At 43.1% G+C, this 18,239-nt stretch overlaps 1 protein-coding gene across 3 annotated transcripts; it reads right to left on the reverse strand.

The window, feature by feature from the left end:
* Positions 1-935: 935 nt before the first annotated feature.
* On the reverse strand, positions 936-17,560 carry LOC123513912 (perlucin-like protein). Of its 3 annotated transcripts, none has more exons than XM_045271394.1 (7): positions 17,113-17,560; positions 13,525-14,503; positions 6,078-6,287; positions 4,739-4,813; positions 3,205-3,400; positions 2,695-2,764; positions 936-2,041 (listed from the first exon to the last, which is right to left on the reverse strand). In XM_045271394.1, exons 2-6 carry the CDS (start codon positions 13,709-13,711, stop codon positions 2,695-2,697), a joined length of 738 nt encoding a protein of 245 aa, XP_045127329.1. In that variant the 5' UTR covers positions 13,712-14,503; positions 17,113-17,560; the 3' UTR covers positions 936-2,041. The 3 variants fall into 3 exon arrangements, with proteins under 3 accessions (XP_045127329.1, XP_045127330.1, XP_045127331.1); XM_045271395.1 differs by having other exon boundaries at positions 17,106-17,560; XM_045271396.1 differs by having other exon boundaries at positions 17,046-17,147.
* Between the last annotated feature and the right edge of the window lie 679 nt (positions 17,561-18,239).

Genomic DNA, 18,239 nt, shown 5'->3' on the forward strand with positions numbered 1-18,239 from the left:
AATAATAATAATAATAATAATAATAATAATAATAATAATAATAATAATAATAATAATAATAATAAAAATAATAATAATAATAATAATAACAACAACAACAACAACAACAACAACAACAACACAACACCCACAAACAATAGAAAAGAATCCACAAGACAAAACAAAAAAAAAAAAAAAACATACAATAAGTTTTCTCACCCCACACGACTACAAACACAACAGACATCAGGGATTCGAACGCGTGACCACACAAACACAGGGCAGTCATGCGCCACCCTGTCAACTGCTACACTAGCGTTATGCTGCTTGGCGTGACTGCTGCACCACGCCCAAGTGACTGACGAGAGAGAGAGAGAGAGAGAGAGAGAGAGAGAGAGAGTGTGTGTGTGTGTGTGTGTGTGTGTGTGTGTGTGTGTGTGTGTGTGTGTGTGTGTGTGTGTGTGTGTGTGTGTGTGTGTGTGTGTGTTTGCCTTCGTCACGCCTGGTCATCGCGTCCTAACAAACAAGCATCAAATGAAGGGGTTTAATTAAACCTCAGGCGAAAACACGGTGAACACACACACACACACACACACACACACACACACACACACACAGTACGTACTTCATATATTAAACTCTCTCTCTCTCTCTCTCTCTCTCTCTCTCTCTCTCTCTCATGGTAGGCAATTAAATATATATGACGCTTCTACTAAAAATTTGTCTTACTTGTATTCCAAAGTCAGTTTGCACTAGTAATGATAATGGCAGTGGTACGGGAAGGGATGCTCGAAAGGCAACGTGAGGGAGACAAATGGAGGAGGTGGAGTACAGACATGGGAGAGCCTGGGAGAAAAAATCTGTCAGAGGATGACTGATGCGCATGGCCAGGACTCGTAAGGAAGGGTTATCAAATTCATACACACGTGGGATATTATGTCTATAGAGAAAGCATGTACTGGTTTATATCCATTTCAAGGCTTTGTTACATGTTGCTTAAGTTATCCCTAAATTATGTATGTAACAGAAAACTTGACTTGAGAGGGATGACCTTTATAAATAACACTTCACCTTACTCGGACAGTACATTTACAAATCACACCTACAGTACGTATACCAGTTTTCTTAGATGTGCGGGAAAGGTAGACACATAAAGACATGGAATAAATATGTGACAATATGAGAAAACATCCATCCACCTCTCTACCTGGACAGCAATCACACACGGGCTGGCCCAGACAAAGCATACCCCCCCAACACACACACACACACACACACACACACACACACACACACACACACACACACACACACACACACACACACACAAAAGATTAAGGTCATGATATAATATAAAAAAAGGCAAGTAAAAAAATATGATGGAACTATAAAATATTGTCACAAACATTAATAATCACAATGCAACATGATAAATACAATACATAATAGAGCGTTATGTTCTGTATCCCCTCCCTTCCTGAAACGGGAATGAAGGAAGGCACACATTAACATTTGCTACGTTCACCAGTGTTCTAAAGGACTTTGAGGGTATCATATTTGGGAAAACTAACGAGAACACACACAACAAACACTGCAATATTAAATGACACTCCTGGAAACAAAATTAGAATTAAAAGAGAACGATGAGAACAAGAAGAGAAAGGAAGAACACAGACACAAACAACACACAAATAAACCCTAGAAATCAAATGACGCTGCTGGAAACAAAATAAGAATTAAAAAATAAACGATAAGAACAAAAACAATATAAGACACAGAATAAAAAGTAAAAGAATATTTGTCAAGAAATGAGTAACACTAAATACAAATCTACAACCCAAGACCAGCAAGGGTTCTGTTAAATAAACGAAGTACCTCTCGCCTCCCTGGAACCTGTGTGTCTGTATCCTTATTTCTAGAGAAGCTAACATTTTCTTCTCGGAGGCGCTCTTGTCACATCGCCGCTGAATGTCCACGTGCCATGGCTGATCAACACCTACACCACCACCCAGCCACCAAGATCCCGACCACCAGGAGACACAGCAGACACATAAGGGCTCAGCTGGAAGGAAATGATACACGATGAATGAAGGAGTTATACAGGGAGCAGAAATCTAAAAGCCTTCATGAAAAAATATGAGAAGCACTGACATTCAAAAAGAGATCTGATTTACTAAGACCTTGTTGGAAAGAAATTTATATATAGTGAATTTAAAGAAATAATGCAGAGAAAAGGAATGTCACAAGCTTGACGGAAATACGTGTATATATATAAAATAAGATTATGTATACTAGGGCATTGTTAGAAAGGAAATAACAAGAAATGGATGTAAGAGAGACAACACAATTGAAGATAAGAATGAAGAAATATCTAAATCACGCAGAAAAATCCTCTTCTCGATCTGCTCATCAACAAAACAGGATCGCCTTTTTTTTTTTCTGTGTAAGAGCGGAAGAAATCTGGCCAAGGGCAAAAAAATGAAAGGAAAAAGAAAAAAGATAAAAAAAAAAAAGGCTCACTTAGATACTAGTTCCCGAGCAGGTCCGAAAGAGTTAACCAAAATAATGGGATGAATATCTTGAAACCTCCCTCTTAAATAAGTTCAGGTCTTAGGAGGATAAAAATATAGAAGCAGGTGGGGAGTTCCAGAGTTTACCAGATATGTGTTCCTCAAGTTCGCCCAGCATGATAAGCAATAGTAAGTGAGGACCCACCTACAGGTTACTCGGCTGAGGATTTTGTAAGGTGTCTAGCATGTCCTCGCGCCTCTCTGCCACACTGGACCTACAAAAGAACAGAATAATGGGAGAGTGAAAGACAGACAGCTCAAACTATACATATTCTTCCTTCTATTTTTTTCTTTATTTTTGTTACATATTTACTTTTCTTTGTAAGTGTATTTGTATATGAGTAAGTGTACAAATTGTAAGAAAGAGTTAGCTTCCTGTGATAAATTGTAAGGAAAAAGATTAAAGGAATTAGTCTACTCCTTATCTGTCAATCATTCAAGTCTATCTGATTCACAAAAATACAGATAAAACATTAACATTCTCCTCCTTTTTTTTCCGCATCATTACTCCCTCCACACAATCCCTGGAAAAGAATGAGCTACATCCACCACATTAACCACTCACTCGAGCACGCATAAATGTTCCAAGCTCGAGCAAGCAACAGTCATTTCCTTCACTTTCTACCCAATTACTCCGTTCACCCCAACTCCTTACCTCCTTCTTCTCCTCCTCCTCTTCCTCCTCCACACTTGTACGTTGTTCACCCCGTGCTCGCAGAGAAAATTCATGTCGAACTCACAATGAAAGTCGGCCCACTGGTACCCGAGAAGACCACCGACCAGATACATGCAGTGCTGGTCCCCGCCGCTGGGCTGAGACGGGCCCCAGTTACTGTAGCTCACCAACTGACCTGCAGGGAAAGGCAACGGTTTCCTGTAAGGCTTGAACTACGTGTATGTTGAAAGGCAAAATAACAAAATAGCAGTCTTCGTTGGTTTCTTCTTCGTGTTGTGGATGATGTGTTTGTTAGGGTGATGTGATAGGTATAGATAGTTGTGTTGTGGAAAGGGAATCAGAGGAAAATTATGGTAAAAGAAGATGTAGATGGAATTACGCGTTTAAAGGTGTTTGGGTACTAAAACAGGCGACAAAGAAGAGAGGGGAATAGTTATGAGAGAGCTTAGTTTTGCAGGGGTTGATGATGATGAAGAGGATTAGGAAGAGGAGGACGAGGAGGAGGAGGAGGAAAGAGAGGAAGGAAGGAAGCTAGGGAGAGTGAACAATGAGAGTAGCTTAGGGAAAGGTAGAGAGGTAGATAAGAACAGGAGTGACACAAAAATACAATCAAATCGCAGATACCGTCTACACAACAACAACAACATCAACAACAACATCACCATCAAAAGGCAAACAATCCACCCCACTCTGATCCAACACCACGCCATCCCAACCCAACCCAATCCACACCAGCCCAGCCCAGCCCAGCCCAGTGCAGTCTCTCCCACACTCGCACACGGCCGCCAGTCACGTCTCCAGCGGCCAGCCAGTGACACCCGCCGCCTGCTGTGTGCCGGGACGTGCTGGTGCCGCTAAGGGGAGAACCAACATAGGAAGGCATTGGTACTGGTAGAGGTGTAGAGGCACAGAGGTACAGCGTGATCCCCTCTCCCCGGCTTTCCTCACAGCCTCCCTCCCTCCCTACCTCCCTCCCTCCCTCCGCCGCTCATTCCCACGCAATAAACGCAGCACAGTGGGAAAGTAATCAAGCTGGAGGGTGTTCCTGCCTGTGTCTGCCTCCCCTGCCATCCGTTCCAAATTAATTCCGGGGCGTACAATGAAGAGTGATGTACATTTTAAAACTTTTTCACTGCTTCGTGGGATAAATGGGTGGACGGAAACCAATAGTACCTTCCACGTATCTTTTTTTCTTTTTGTAATATTCGCAGCAGTGTGGCGGAATTCAATGGGAAATGTGGTGAAAAGTTTCCTATTTGCGGTGAAGTGTAATGAAAAGTTTGGAAAATTAATCTGCTTAATGAATATTTCCTTTCCCTCCCTCCCTTCCTCCCTACTTCCCTCCCACCCTCCCGTCCCTACCAACTTCACGTACCCTCCGTCCCACACCTCATGCACCCTCCCTCTAACACCTCACCTCCTTCCCTCCATCCCTCCCTCCCTCCCCACATCTTACTTCTCTCCCTCTTACCTTCCTCCCTCCCTCTGTGCCTCACCTGCCTCTGAGACTCACCAGTAGGAAACCACGCCCACTTTCCGTTGTGCCCATTGTCAGAGCCGCCCACCCACACGCCGCTGTCGTGGTTGCCTGCGGGAGGGAGAGCCAGTGTGTTACGATTCAGTCTTCGTCTCTTTATCCAGGACACTTTTTTTTCAATTTCATTTATGCATATTTCATTCAGTCTTACTACTGCTATTGTTATTACTGTTACTGTTACTGCTGCTGCTGCTGCTGTTGCTAATATTACTACTACTATCACTACTACTACTATTACTCCTACTACTTCTATTACAACTACTACTGCTGCTACTACTACTACTGCTAATACTATTACTGCTACGACTACTACTGCTACTACTACTATTACTACTACTACTACTACTACTGACCTATAACCTAACACAGCACAGCAAAGCATACTGTAAAACCAAACAGCACAACGTAAGGTATCACATAACATAAGGTAACGTAACATAACCCAACCTAAAGAGAGAGAATAAACCTTAGGCGAGGAAACATCACCCTATCACACACTCGTAAAGACATGACGGACAGCCCCTCCACTACACACACGCACCCTGCACTCACCCTGCCATTCATATCAATACTGCCTGTTGTGAAGCCGTCCCCAAATCACCGTGTTTTAGTGCAAATGCGCATCAGGTGTCGGAGGGAGGAAGGAGTTTGCATGTCCCCTGTCTCGTTCCCTCTCCCATGAAGGGTGAAGTGAGTGGCGAGGGACGAGGAAAGCACTCAACAGGTGTCTCATGAATCTCCCTGACTCATTGTGTTTATTTACAATGTGGATTTATGCAAGGAATTTCAGGTCTTACTTCGCTGCCTCATATTTTCCCTTTCTTTCTCTCGCTCGCTCGCTTGCTTCCTTGCTTGCGCTCTTTCTTTGTGTCTGTCCTTTCGTGGTTGGGGTTCTCTCTCTCTCTCTCTCTCTCTCTCTCTCTCTCTCTCTCTCTCTCTCTCTCTCTCTCTCTCTCTCTGAACTTTCCTTTCCTCTCTTCCCTCTCTATAAATTTTCTTTCTTTTCATCATTCCTTGTCTAAATTCCAGCCTTATTATCTTTCTTTCCCTGTCTAAACTCTCCCTTCTTCCCTCCTTCTATGGGTCTTCTCTCTTTCTGTCACCCCACTTACCACTCAGCTTATCTCTCTCTGCCTCTCTGAACACGAACATAAGGACATGAAAACAAGGGAAACTGAAAGAAAACATATCTATCAATATTATTTTCACCTCTCATCCTCCTTACCTCATATTCTTTCAAAGTCCCTTACTAACTTGACACCAACAACCACATTACAGAGTCTAACCCGTATCACTCCATCTATTTCTTACTCACCATTCAAAGTCAACCACTTCTTCACGTGGTGGTTCTCCTCAGCTGTCTCCAGAGTAGCGAGGGACACGCCGCGACCGAAGGAGTGGCAGAATTCAGCGGCGCGGTACCAGTTGAGAGGGAAGTAGCCGTAGAAATAGCAGCGGGACCCAAGCTTTTGGAAGGCCATAGGGCACGAGGAGTCCACGCCAAGAAGAGAATTGTGACTGGAATCTGTGGGGAGTGAAGGAGCGAAAGGTGAGTTAGGAAGAGGATAGAGAGATGGAAATGAGGATGAATGGAGGAGTAGGAGGGAAATTAGATGGAGGACGAGAGGAAAGGACATCAGAGACATTGAAAAAAAGAATGGTGTAGACTTGTATAAGGTGGGAAGATGGAAGGAGGGAAAAAGGGACGAAGAAGGAGAAAAGAGAACGCGGGAAAGGAGGACAGAGGGAGGAAGGGAGACAGGGGATGAAAAGGGAAAGAGGGAGGGAAAGAAAAAAAAAACTCGTAAATCGCAAACATGAAGAAAGTTTAACGGTTACAAAACATGAATTGAGAGACAGAGAATAGAGACAGAGAAAGGCACACACACACACACACACACACACACACACACACACACACACACACACACAGACACACATACTACTACTACTACTACTACTACTACTACTACACAATATGGAGACTGGGCCACACGAGCGTAAAGCCCAGGCCCTGTATAACTACAACTAGGTAAATAAAACTAGGTAAATAAACACACACACACACACACACACACACCCGGTAGCTCAGTGGGTAGAGCGCTGGCTTCAGAGGACCGGGGTTCGATTCCCCGGCCGGGTGGAGATATTTGGGTGGGTCTCCTTTCACGTGTAGCCCCTGTTCACCTAGCAGTGAGTAGGTACGGGATGTAAATCGAGGAGTTGTGACCTTGTTGTCCCGGTGTGTGGTGTGTGCCTGGTCTGAGTCAGGCCTATCCAAAGATCGGAAATAATGAGCTCTGAGCTCGCTCCGTAGGGTAACGTCTGGCTGTCTCGTCAGAGACTGCAGCAGATCAAACAGTGAAACAAACACACAAACACACACAGGAACACTAACAAGCAGACACACAAACAGACACACGAACACTAACAAGCAGACACACAAACAGACACAGATGAAAATACAACATGAAAGATGAGAAAAAAAAACTAGAAAAAAATGAAAGTAACGCCTACATTCTTATCTTGCAAGTGGGCTAATGTTACGGTGAATCTGAGAATTTGAGAACAGTGACGCAAGTGGCCGCCTAAGTCACAAGAAGCATAGCGAGCGACACCAGGCAGGTATTTCATTAGCACGCGAGGAGTCTCACCTGAACGAGCGTGTCCTGTTAGGTAAATGACTGCTCTGATTTACTTTTCTTTCATGACATTTCATTACATTTTTCATCAGACTTCTTTCAGCTTTATATATTTTTTTTTTTTTTTTATTTGATTTGATTTCGGTTGTTTATTTTTGTCTATTAATTAATTCATTTGTATATTTATTGTTTATAGGTGAAGGAAACGAAAATGACATAAATATAGAGGAAGAAACGCTCAGTACGATGTAAAGGAAGGGAGGAGGAAGAAAGAAAAAATTGGAGAACTAAACAGAATGCTTCAGAAAAAAATATGAAAGTGGGAAAAACAAAAAGCTCCAACACAACACAATCTAGATGAAAAAATCAGATAAACCATGAAACGAAAGAAAGGAAAAGTAGAACATTAAAAAAAAAAGAGAAAGCATCAGAACACTGGAATTATAGCTCAAAGCAATCTAGAGAGAAACATAACGGTGAATCATAAAATAGAAAGAAAAAAAGAAAACTGAACACAACATGGAAAAACAAAAACAAAGACAAAAAAAAATAGTAAGTAGAAAATCATAATAAAATTGACGATAACGAAATGAATAAATAAATAAATAATTTCCACAGCGAAGAAGAAAACTGAACACAACATCGAAAACAAAAAAAAAAAACGGGAAACTACACATGCATCAAACAAAAACAAAATTAGAATGTTGAAAATCATAATAAACATAACAATCACGAGACAAATAAATAAATAAATAAATAAATAAATAAATAGGGCCATCATTTCCACAACCAAGAAGAAAACTGAACACAACACAAGAAAAGGAAAGCTACACGTGCATGAGACAAAAAAAAAAAAAAAAATAGAAAATCATAATAATAACATAATAACGAAATGAATAAAATAAATGAATAAATAAATAAATAAATAAATAAAATCATCATATCCACAGCGAGATCCGAACCGCCACAGAACCGAAGTCTCCACAATCTGACGAAAACATGACCCGTTATTTCAGTTCCTCCTACACCACTACACCTTTTCCTCTCGAATCTGAAGCGTATACAAAGAAAACTAATATCGACTCTTTTGTTCCTTCCTGTCAATAATAACGCTTCGTCTAATCGCTAATACTTACAAATTTTTACTTACTTGTTAATCGTCATTTCCGCTCAATGTGAACCTGTAGCACAATCTTTCCAGTTCCCGCGCGTTCATGACGAGGAATTATTCACACACTGACCTTCCAAATACTGGCCATGCTCCAGATGCTGCCGCGGCGGGAGGAGGAGGAGGAGGAGGAGAAGGAGGAGGAGAAGGAGGAAGAGAGAAAAAATAGAGGAGATGGAGGTGAGTAGGGACGCGTGTCTGTCTGGGGGCGTTTCGGTGTATGCTCCCCCTCTACCTCTACCTCCACCTCCTCCTCCTCCTCCTCCTCCTCCTCCTACGAACGCGAGCCACCAACAATGTGTGAATTTAATGACCGAAAAAAAGGAGGATGAAGAAGAAAACCACTGGACGTGCGTGGTTGAATAAATACGAGGTGATAGATGTGCAGATACTGAACGTAGAAGGTTGAGCAGTAAGGGAAAGAATGTAAGGAATCGGGTTTCAGGTACGTGGAGACTTGGGGAGATAGAGAAAGTGATTAATGAGGTGACTATTGTTTTGTCAAGTGGGTGAGTTTCTATGTGTACTATGTTGCTTATCTATGTTTTTTTTTCTTACTTTCTCTATCAATTCAATGGTAGTATTGGTCTTTGAAGTGAGAGAAAGTGTAAATGTGATACGTCATTTTATTTTTCATATCATGTGAGTGTCTATTTCAACTTCATTCAATTTTGTGGGTTTAGTAATTCATTCTTTTATATATATATTTTTTTTTTTTATTAATCTATGGAAAGTTACGAATACTCCAATTTTCTTTACAGCATTTTCGTCATAAAAAAATATTCGCTTCAACTTAATTCCATCACATACATATTCCTTTTTCATTCCTTCACATTTGTGGAAAGTTACAAATGCTCCAAACTCTTTACATCTTATTTCAATTTTCTTTCCTTTCTCTTATTGTATACATTTGCCACGCTTGTTGATTTAAAAGGTCACACCGTTTTAAGCTTTTTCCTTCTTCCTTTCTTGATTTTTTTCTCTTCCGGCGCGGTACGGGTAGTGGAAAAGAAGGGAAGAGAAAGTATGATATATGGCTTGGCTGATCACACAAAAAAGATGACAACGGGAACTGTAAAAGAATAATGTCCACGATTTCCCAAGCGTGGTGATCGTGTTGAACATGTACAGCATGAGAGAGAGAGAGAGAGAGAGAGAGAGAGAGAGAGAGAGAGAGAGAGAGAGAGAGAGAGAGAGAGAGAGAGAGAGAGAGAGAGAGAGAGAGAGAGAGAGAGAGAGAGAGAGAGAGAGAGAGAGAGAGAGAGAGAGAGAGAGAGAGAGAGAGAGAGAGAGAGAGAGAGAGAGAGAGAGAGAGAGAGAGAGAGAGAGAGAGAGAGAGAGAGAGAGAGAGAGAGAGAGAGAGAGAGAGAGAGAGAGAGAGAGAGAGAGAGAGAGAGAGAGAGAGAGAGAGAGAGAGAGAGAGAGAGAGAGAGAGAGAGAGAGAGAGAGAGAGAGAGAGAGAGAGAGAGAGAGAGAGAGAGAGAGAGAGAGAGAGAGAGAGAGAGAGAGAGAGAGAGAGAGAGAGAGAGAGAGAGAGAGAGAGAGAGAGAGAGAGAGAGAGAGAGAGAGAGAGAGAGAGAGAGAGAGAGAGAGAGAGAGAGAGAGAGGTCGTGGCAGAGGTGGTGTGTAGCCATCTCAAGGACAATGCCCTCCTCTCAGACCAACAGTTTGGGTTCAGACCTGGAAGGTCAACCTCCGACCTAATGATGCTTCTCACCAGGCATTGGCAGGACGCCCTCGACGACGGCAAGGACACTATAGTGGTTGCTTTGGACATAGCAGGAGCTTTTGATAAAGTATGGCACAACGGATTACTAGAAAAGCTTCGTGCTAAAGGCATCCAGGGTGGCTTGCTACGACTCTTGGGAAATTACCTGCAGGACAGAAGCCTCAAGGTGGTTGTCAACGGGCAAACATCTGAGTCCCTGCCTGTGGAGGCATCAGTGCCACAGGGTTCAATTCTTGGCCCACTCCTGTGGAATATCTACGTGGATGATCTTCTCCAGCTACTGCCAGGAGTCATGGCCTATGCTGATGACTGCACCCTCTCCTATACCTATCCACGCCAGGACAGTGGGCGGGCTGCTGAGGCCATCAATCAGCAGCTACGAGTGATAAAGGAGTGGGGTGCTCGCTGGCAAGTGACATTCGCGCCGGAGAAGACACAAGCAATGGTTGTCTCTCGGTCCCCAGCCGCCATGGCAGCAATGGCAGGAAAGTTGTCTTTGGCGCTGCTGCTCCCACTCCAAGATGACGTCAAGATACTTGGAGTGGAGGTGGATCGAGGGCTGAGGTTTGACAGGCATGTCAAAACCATTGCCAAGAAAGCCTCTCACAGGATCTCCGCTCTCAGAAGGATCGCCAGTTTCCTCGACAGGAAGGGGAGACTGCTGCTGTACAAGGCACAGGTGCGGCCCCACCTTGAATACGCAGCTCTCTCCTGGATGTCCTGTGCCGCCACACACAGAAGGAGACTGGACAGCATCCAACGCCGCGCCATACGGCTAGTAGATGCTGCACTACCACCTCACCCAGAGCCTGAGCGTCCCCTTGATTCACTGGAACACCGCAGAGACGTGGCGGCGATCGTAGTGTTCCATAAGGCACAGGTGCAAAGAGTGCCACATCTGGCAGGGCTGCGTCATCCTCTAAGAGTCACCGCACGGAGCACGAGAACGGTGCTCAATGGTGGTGACGCCGTAGAGGTGCCGCGATCCCACGGGTGTCAGCATCAACGCACCTTCGCAGGACGCGTCTCCAGGATGTGGAACTTGTTCACGGCCGCGGTGCCTCACGTCCAGGAGATGAACACTCACAGTGTCAAACTGATGGCACATAAGTGGAGACAGACACTGCCAACTCCTCTGACACTCTTTGTGACGTGACACTCAGTGTAGTGCAGTGCGTGAATAGTGCTAGTGAAGTGAAACGAATAGTGCTCCATTTACATGCTGACCATCTTGTATATTATCTATTTTTAAGTCTTGTAAATATTGTAGAGAAATAGATTGTAGTACCCTTAGAATAGGTAGCACACGACAGTGCGCCTTTGGGTACATGTTCCTTTGTATTAAGTTTTGTTTAAATAAAAAAAAAAAAAAAAAAAAGAGAGAGAGAGAGAGAGAGAGAGAGAGAGAGAGAGAGAGAGAGAGAGAGAGAGAGAGAGAGAGAGAGAGAGAGAGAGAGAGAGAGAGAGAGAGAGAGAGAGAGAGAGAGAGAGAGAGAGAGAGAGATCGTGTCAGGCTCTCAAATAATTGGTACATCTGAAAAGAAAGAAAAGAGAGGAAAAGAAAAAAATAATGAGACAAAGAAGGAAGCAAGGCAAACATGAAGAAAAGAGAAAGGAAGAAAGAAAGAAAAAAACGAAACACACACACACACACACACACACACACGGTAGCTCAGTGGTTAGAGCGCTGGCTTCACAAGCCAGAGGACCGGGGTTCGATTCCCCGGCCGGGTGGAGATATTTGGGTGCGTCTCCTTTCACGTGTAGACCCTGTTCACCTAGCAGTGAGCAGGTACAGGATGTAAATCGAGGAGTTGTGACCTTGTTGTCCCGGTGTGTGGTGTGTGCCTGGTCTCAGGCCTATCCGAAGATCGGAAATAATGAGCTCTGAGCTCGTTCTGGCTGTCTCGTCAGAGACTGCAACAGATCAAACAGTGAAACACACACACAACACACACACACACACACACACACACACAACACACACACACACACACACACACACACACACGCACGAACATAATCAAGCAATCAAACAATCAGTCACTCACTCAATCAGTCAGTCAGTCAGTCACGATCCCACACTCATCAGTAGCGGGACACACAAAGCCAACTAACACTATACAAATACCGAGGCTAAGGTCCTTCAAATCTCCCGCTAGCTTACCCGCGGCCCCCCATTCACCTGGTCTTCACGGTAATCTGAAACACAGCTCTATTTTCAAAGCCCAGAGAGATAATTAGCTTGTTTCTAAAGTATTTATCTCAGTGATACTGTTGAAATCTCATTAATCTGTCACTGGAACCTCAAAAGCATGCTTGAAACACGTGTAACTTCAATTAGAGTCTCTTCAATTTAGTGGAGGTGAGATGCAAAAGTACAGCAGAATATGGTGCTCCATGCCACGCTAGGTTCGCCTCTGCCTCACCGTCCCCTGTGTGTGTGTGTGTGTGTGTGTGTGTGTGTGTGTGTGTGTGTGTGTGTGTGTGTGTGTGTGTGTGTGTGTGTGTGTGTGTGTGTGTGTGTGTGTGTGTGTGTTACTCAGGGCCCTAGATCAAACATAAAGAAAGATAAACAGAGAGAGAGAGAGAGAGAGAGAGAGAGAGAGAGAGAGAGAGAGAGAGAGAGAGAGAGAGAGAGAGAGAGAGAGAGAGAGAGAGAGAGAGAGAGAGAGAGAGAGACGGGTGAGGGGAGGGAAACAAAAAGATAAACACAGAGAAATAGAGGAAAATAAAAATAGACGGAAAAACTCATTTGGCGTAGATAAAAGAGACCTCGATTTGGTTCGCAGTCTGGCTGGAATGCAAAAACAAAAGAGCATCTGCGTGTGTTTGCTTATCCAATGTTATGAAAGAGGCGCAAATCGTCTATTTCAGCAAACAATGGCCACTGTGTTTTGTTTTGTCGAGCATCTCCTGGGATGACTGATTACACTCTATCACTGATCGGTACGAACAATACCACGTGTTTGATTGGAGTACTAGCATTGTTAAGGTACTGAAAGATGCGTTGATAAGATACACTGGTGTTTCAAATTAAGCATCGCACATCAGACTAAATAAACTTAGATTAAAAAATAGTGAGGAATAGCAGAGATATGCAATGAAAATCGGAACACAGAACATGCAGCACGTGGAAAACAGGAGAAAAATAAACAGCAAACACACGCGACAAAATACAACACTCTCAACACAAAACTGAACGAAGCAAATAAATACTCACATGAAATGGAGCGATTTGTCCGGCACTCCACGGGACACACGCTGAACACCACCACCATCATCACCGCCATCACCACAGCAGCTGTCATCTGTGACCATCCTTGCCTCCCGTACCGTCCTGCCTGCCTTCCACTTCGCCCGCATCTTTTCACAGCATCACCAACATCCTGACAGCTACAGAATGCCATGGTGCAGACACGTGATACTCCTGTGCTTCTCTCGGTTACTGTCCGTATTCTGTAACGTTCTGTTCACCACGACAATTTCCGAAAGCCACAGAGGTGATCAGCAGGATTCCCAGTCGTGTTTCTTCTGTCGTGTTTCTTCTGTTAATGATGCAGAAATCTTGTCAATCTTTCACTAAAACCGTAAAAATATCCTTAGAAACTCGTGTCACTTCAACTAGAGCCTTTTGAATGTAAAGAAGGTGCGGAGCAGAAGTGTTTAAACAAATGGTATATAACTGAACTGTCTCCGCGTCTCCTGTCTCGCGTCCCGGACTAGAGGAGCACTGGGGAGGGGATGACGCGTGCTACACTCAGGACTTATGGTCTTGTGTTTTGTTTTCTATTTGCCAAGCCCACGAGTTTGTTTGGACTTTCACCGCAAACACTCGTCATACTTGAAGGTGCTTGCTTCCCTGGAGGTCGAGAAGGGTCTCAGGTCCACACACGCGCGCCTATACACTCGCACATGCACGGTAGTTCACTCATGCGCACGTGAAGGAATGTTTAGTTAGTTGCTCAGTTTCTCACGTGCTTTTTTTATTTTTTTATTACTGTTTCAGGCTTCAATGTTTGGTTAGTGTCATCTTTTAACTGTCACTTGTTGGTTTGATGATTCCTTGTACTAACTTTACTTGTTTTCTGAAGCTCTTTTGTTCTTACGATAAAGAGTGATATTGTTCTCTTATGGTGTATTAAAGTTTGCGTAGTTTATCTTCCTTCGCTCGGATGTTGTTATCTCTTCCCGTGCTCCATCTGTCAGCGGGAAGAGAGAAAGCAAAGGACAGGTTGGTGATCACTTTATAATATGAGAGTGGAGACGGATAACTGATGATCGAGGAATAATATGAAAGGTATTGGATCGCTTCCGGCATGAAAATAGTGAACGTTGTCTGATTAAAATGTAATTCCTGGAGCAAACACTTAAAGCAAACATTGTGTGTGTGTGAGAGAGAGAGAGAGAGAGAGAGAGAGAGAGAGAGAGAGAGAGAGAGAGAGAGAGAGAGAGAGAGAGAGAGAGAGAGAGAGAGAGAGAGAGAGAGAGAGAGAGAGAGATTCTAGAGCATAAGAGCATTAGGAGGTTACCACACACACACACACACACACACACACACACACACACACACACACACACACACACACACACGCAACATATGGTACATTACACGCAACACATTTTCACGACAGTTTGTTGGATATATGGAGTAAGTTTTCCGGTCATGGCTTCTAAATGACAATGATGGTTGATTGGTGCAACACTAATGATAATGATGATAATGACGGTGGTGGTGGTGGTGGTGGTGATGGTGTTGATAATGATGGCATGGCGTGAGGGTTATTATCATCAGTAGTAGCAGTAGTTAGTAGTAGTAGTAGTAGTAGTAGTAGTAGTAGTAGTAGTAGTAGTAGTAGTAGTAGTAGTAGTAGTAGTAGTAGTAGTAGTAGTAGTAGTAGTAGTAACAGAAGTAGTAGTAGTAGTAGTAGTAGTAGTAGTAGTAGTAGAAATTAGTAACCACAATTGAGGTTGAGTGCCAGAGAGACGGCAGCTGCAGATAATGCCACCACTTCTGCGATGATCAATAGTAAGATAACACCTGACGAATTAAATGAAGGACGTAATAAAATGGAAATCAGGACATGCTCATTTTAAATTCATCGAAAAGAAGTGTGTCATGGATGAGAAATATAGAAAATTAAATGAATGGAAGGACAGAGAGAGAGAGAGAGAGAGAGAGAGAGAGAGAGAGAGAGAGAGAGAGAGAGAGAGAGAGAGGCAGCGGAGTTGAAACGGAGATTAATTAGAAAGAAAGAGGGAATGAGATAAGAAAATTATACATAGTAAGAAAATAAAGAAGAAACAAAATGAAGGGAAGGGAGAAGAAAGAAAGAAAGAAAGATGGAGAAAGAAAACGATAAGAGTAAATTACAACGACAGAAAAAAAAAAATCTATCAAGGAATGAGTGATGCAATAAAGAAAAGAGAGACGAAATCAAAGACAAGAGAATGAAAAGAAATTGACAAGAGAAATAGAAAGCTTTTTAAACAAGTATCATAAGACGATGATCTTTTTTATCTTTTTTTTATCTTAGTTAAGATCACAACTTATTTTACAGTAATGCCACCTTATTTTATCCTCTGTGCATGACCCATTGAGTACCATGACGCATTTCCATATTCATTCTGATTACTATTTGGTGATTTTACACATGCAGCTTCAGAAACTTATGCGGGGATTGAAATAGTGAAGACTGTGGCCATTAATCTTCTGACTTCATAGACCCTTCGTAATGTCAATAAAATTATCTAATCGTATACAAATCCCAAGGTAAGAATGTGTTCCAGTATTGAAGGGATGAAATAAAAAAAAAAAAAAAAACAAGATATCAGAGTTGTAAAGGAAAGAGGAAGTCCGCCTCCTCCCATTACTCATCCTTCCTGCCTGCCCTTCTAATCTGTACCAGCCGCAGCCAGGACCCTTCTCCGTCACGAGTGTTGTCTAACCACTCCCCTCCCCACACTAATTAACTCACTCCTGCCTTTCCTGTCTGCCTGTCAATCCGCTTCACCTTTGTTTTATACCGCCTAGTACCGTTCATGGTATTGCTTCTTTCTCTTGTTCGTTGTCTCGCGCTTTCACGTGTCAGTTGTGTTCTTTTTGTGTATTTATTTTAACAGTAGTGTGCATCAATATCTCTCGATGCTCATCTGTTACGGCACCGCGGCATTGTGTAGGAAAGTTATGAGTTATAAAGTACTTATAAAATATGTGAATATCATTGCTAACATTATTATTATTGTTATTGTTATTATTATTGTTATTACTATTATTATTATTATTACTATTATTATTATTATAATGATTGCCTTCACCTGTCATGATGTCACACCATCATGTAGGCGAGTCGTGATTAAAAAGAAACATACCATGCATGTTTCATTGTTGTTATTAATATTGCTACTGCTATCATTTTTTTCTTGCATACTGGCTTAAAATTCAGGGTTCTATTCCAATCAGTCATTTAGTGACAAAAAGCGTAAAAGAAAACGAATAATACTTTAGTCAACTAATTGATCAACTATCAAAAAAAAATATAGATGTACATCATGATTTTTTGTAACAGATTAACCTTCAAGTGAAACGACCATGAATAAGCAGAAACACTACAGTAAACACTTCATCAAACTTAGAGACACTTAAAAAGTATCAAAATCTGAATCAACACTAATAATAACAACAATTACTAAAGCGAGAGCAAAAATAAACAAAAAAAAATATATATAAATTAATTCACTAACCTTCAAGAGGCACACCACGTTCACCATGACGAGTAAACGGTAACAAGAACAATACAATACCACACACAAGCAAGCGTCCATCACTCGTGTCGCATGGCAGGGAGCGAGCGAGGAAGTGACATCAACTGGAGGAACGGAGGGCCGGAGCGTGGCGAGGTGTTACCACTCCTCCCAGAGGCAGCTCCTGTACTGACTGATGATAATGACGGACTGAGTCAGAGCCCCAGAGGCAGCCAACAGTCCTCGCCGCTTAGAAAGTCTTCCTGCATCCTGGTGACGAGCATGTGTAAGCGGGGGATGCGCGCCGCAGTTTCTAATTACCGTGTAAAATGTCGACGCGGTGACCGATTGGCGTTTTCAAGGGCGAGGCTCGAGGCTGGTTAGTCGCTCGAGTTATGACGTGATAGCTGAGCTCTTATCTACTCATTTCTCTTCATGGAACTAGAACGCGAGCACGAAACACTTTCCGGAATTCTCTGCCGCCCGCAACGGAAGTGTGTGTGTGTGTGTGTGAATCTTGCCCACCCGTGCACTCTCACCCTCTTTCTCTCAAGCACTTCAGTTTGTGGTTTCAGATATTTAATAGGTTGTTTTAGCACGTACTGATGTGTGTGTGTGTGTGTGTGTGTGTGTGTGTGGTCGCTTTTTATCTTATACGCAGTCATCTAACTTTCTTTAGTTTCCGCTTTCCTTGTCAAGGTGTCAACTTCCCGCCCCCTCCCTCTCCCATCTCTCCCGGCACTTTCCTCGACATCATCACGCCCAACACGCTCTCCTCTCCTCAAGACCGACACGAACAGCGCCCTTTTCCGGCACCCTAGAGCTTTCTTCACGCACGTCCCACAGACACACTTACCCCAGCTTACCTCCTACTTCCGAATGGCGAACATTGAAGAAAGGGAGATAGATTAATAAACAAAATAGATACTCTCTAATGCTGTAGCCTCGCGCCATTCCTGTTTACTTCCCCGCGAGGCGCTGACTCCATATCGCCTCTTTCCCCTGCCTTGCTCCTTTGATCTCTCACTCTCTCTTCCGACAACGTCGTAATGGTCTACGTTCTGCTTTCTCTTTATCATTGGCGATCCGTCAGCGGAGGGTCCTCGTACACTCTCACTGTCTTCATGGCTTTATGCTTTCCCGATGACTGGAAAAACCTCCGAAGCGAAAAGGAAAGTAGTACATAATGGGGTA

The sequence above is a fragment of the Portunus trituberculatus genome, chromosome 37, assembly GCF_017591435.1.
Source record: "Portunus trituberculatus isolate SZX2019 chromosome 37, ASM1759143v1, whole genome shotgun sequence".
In the NCBI taxonomy this organism is placed as follows: domain Eukaryota; kingdom Metazoa; phylum Arthropoda; class Malacostraca; order Decapoda; family Portunidae; genus Portunus; species Portunus trituberculatus.

Coding starts and splice junctions, on each gene's coding strand:
- LOC123513912 (XM_045271394.1), bottom strand. CDS start 13,711: ATGGCATTCTGTAGCTGTCAGGATGTTGGTGATGCTGTGAAAAGATGC. Junction 3,401..4,738: donor GTGGGCGTGGTTTCCTACTG/GTGAGTCTCAGA, acceptor CTTTCCCTGCAG/GTCAGTTGGTGAGCTACAGT. Junction 2,765..3,204: donor AGGAGGAGGAGAAGAAGGAG/GTAAGGAGTTGG, acceptor GTTCTTTTGTAG/GTCCAGTGTGGCAGAGAGGC.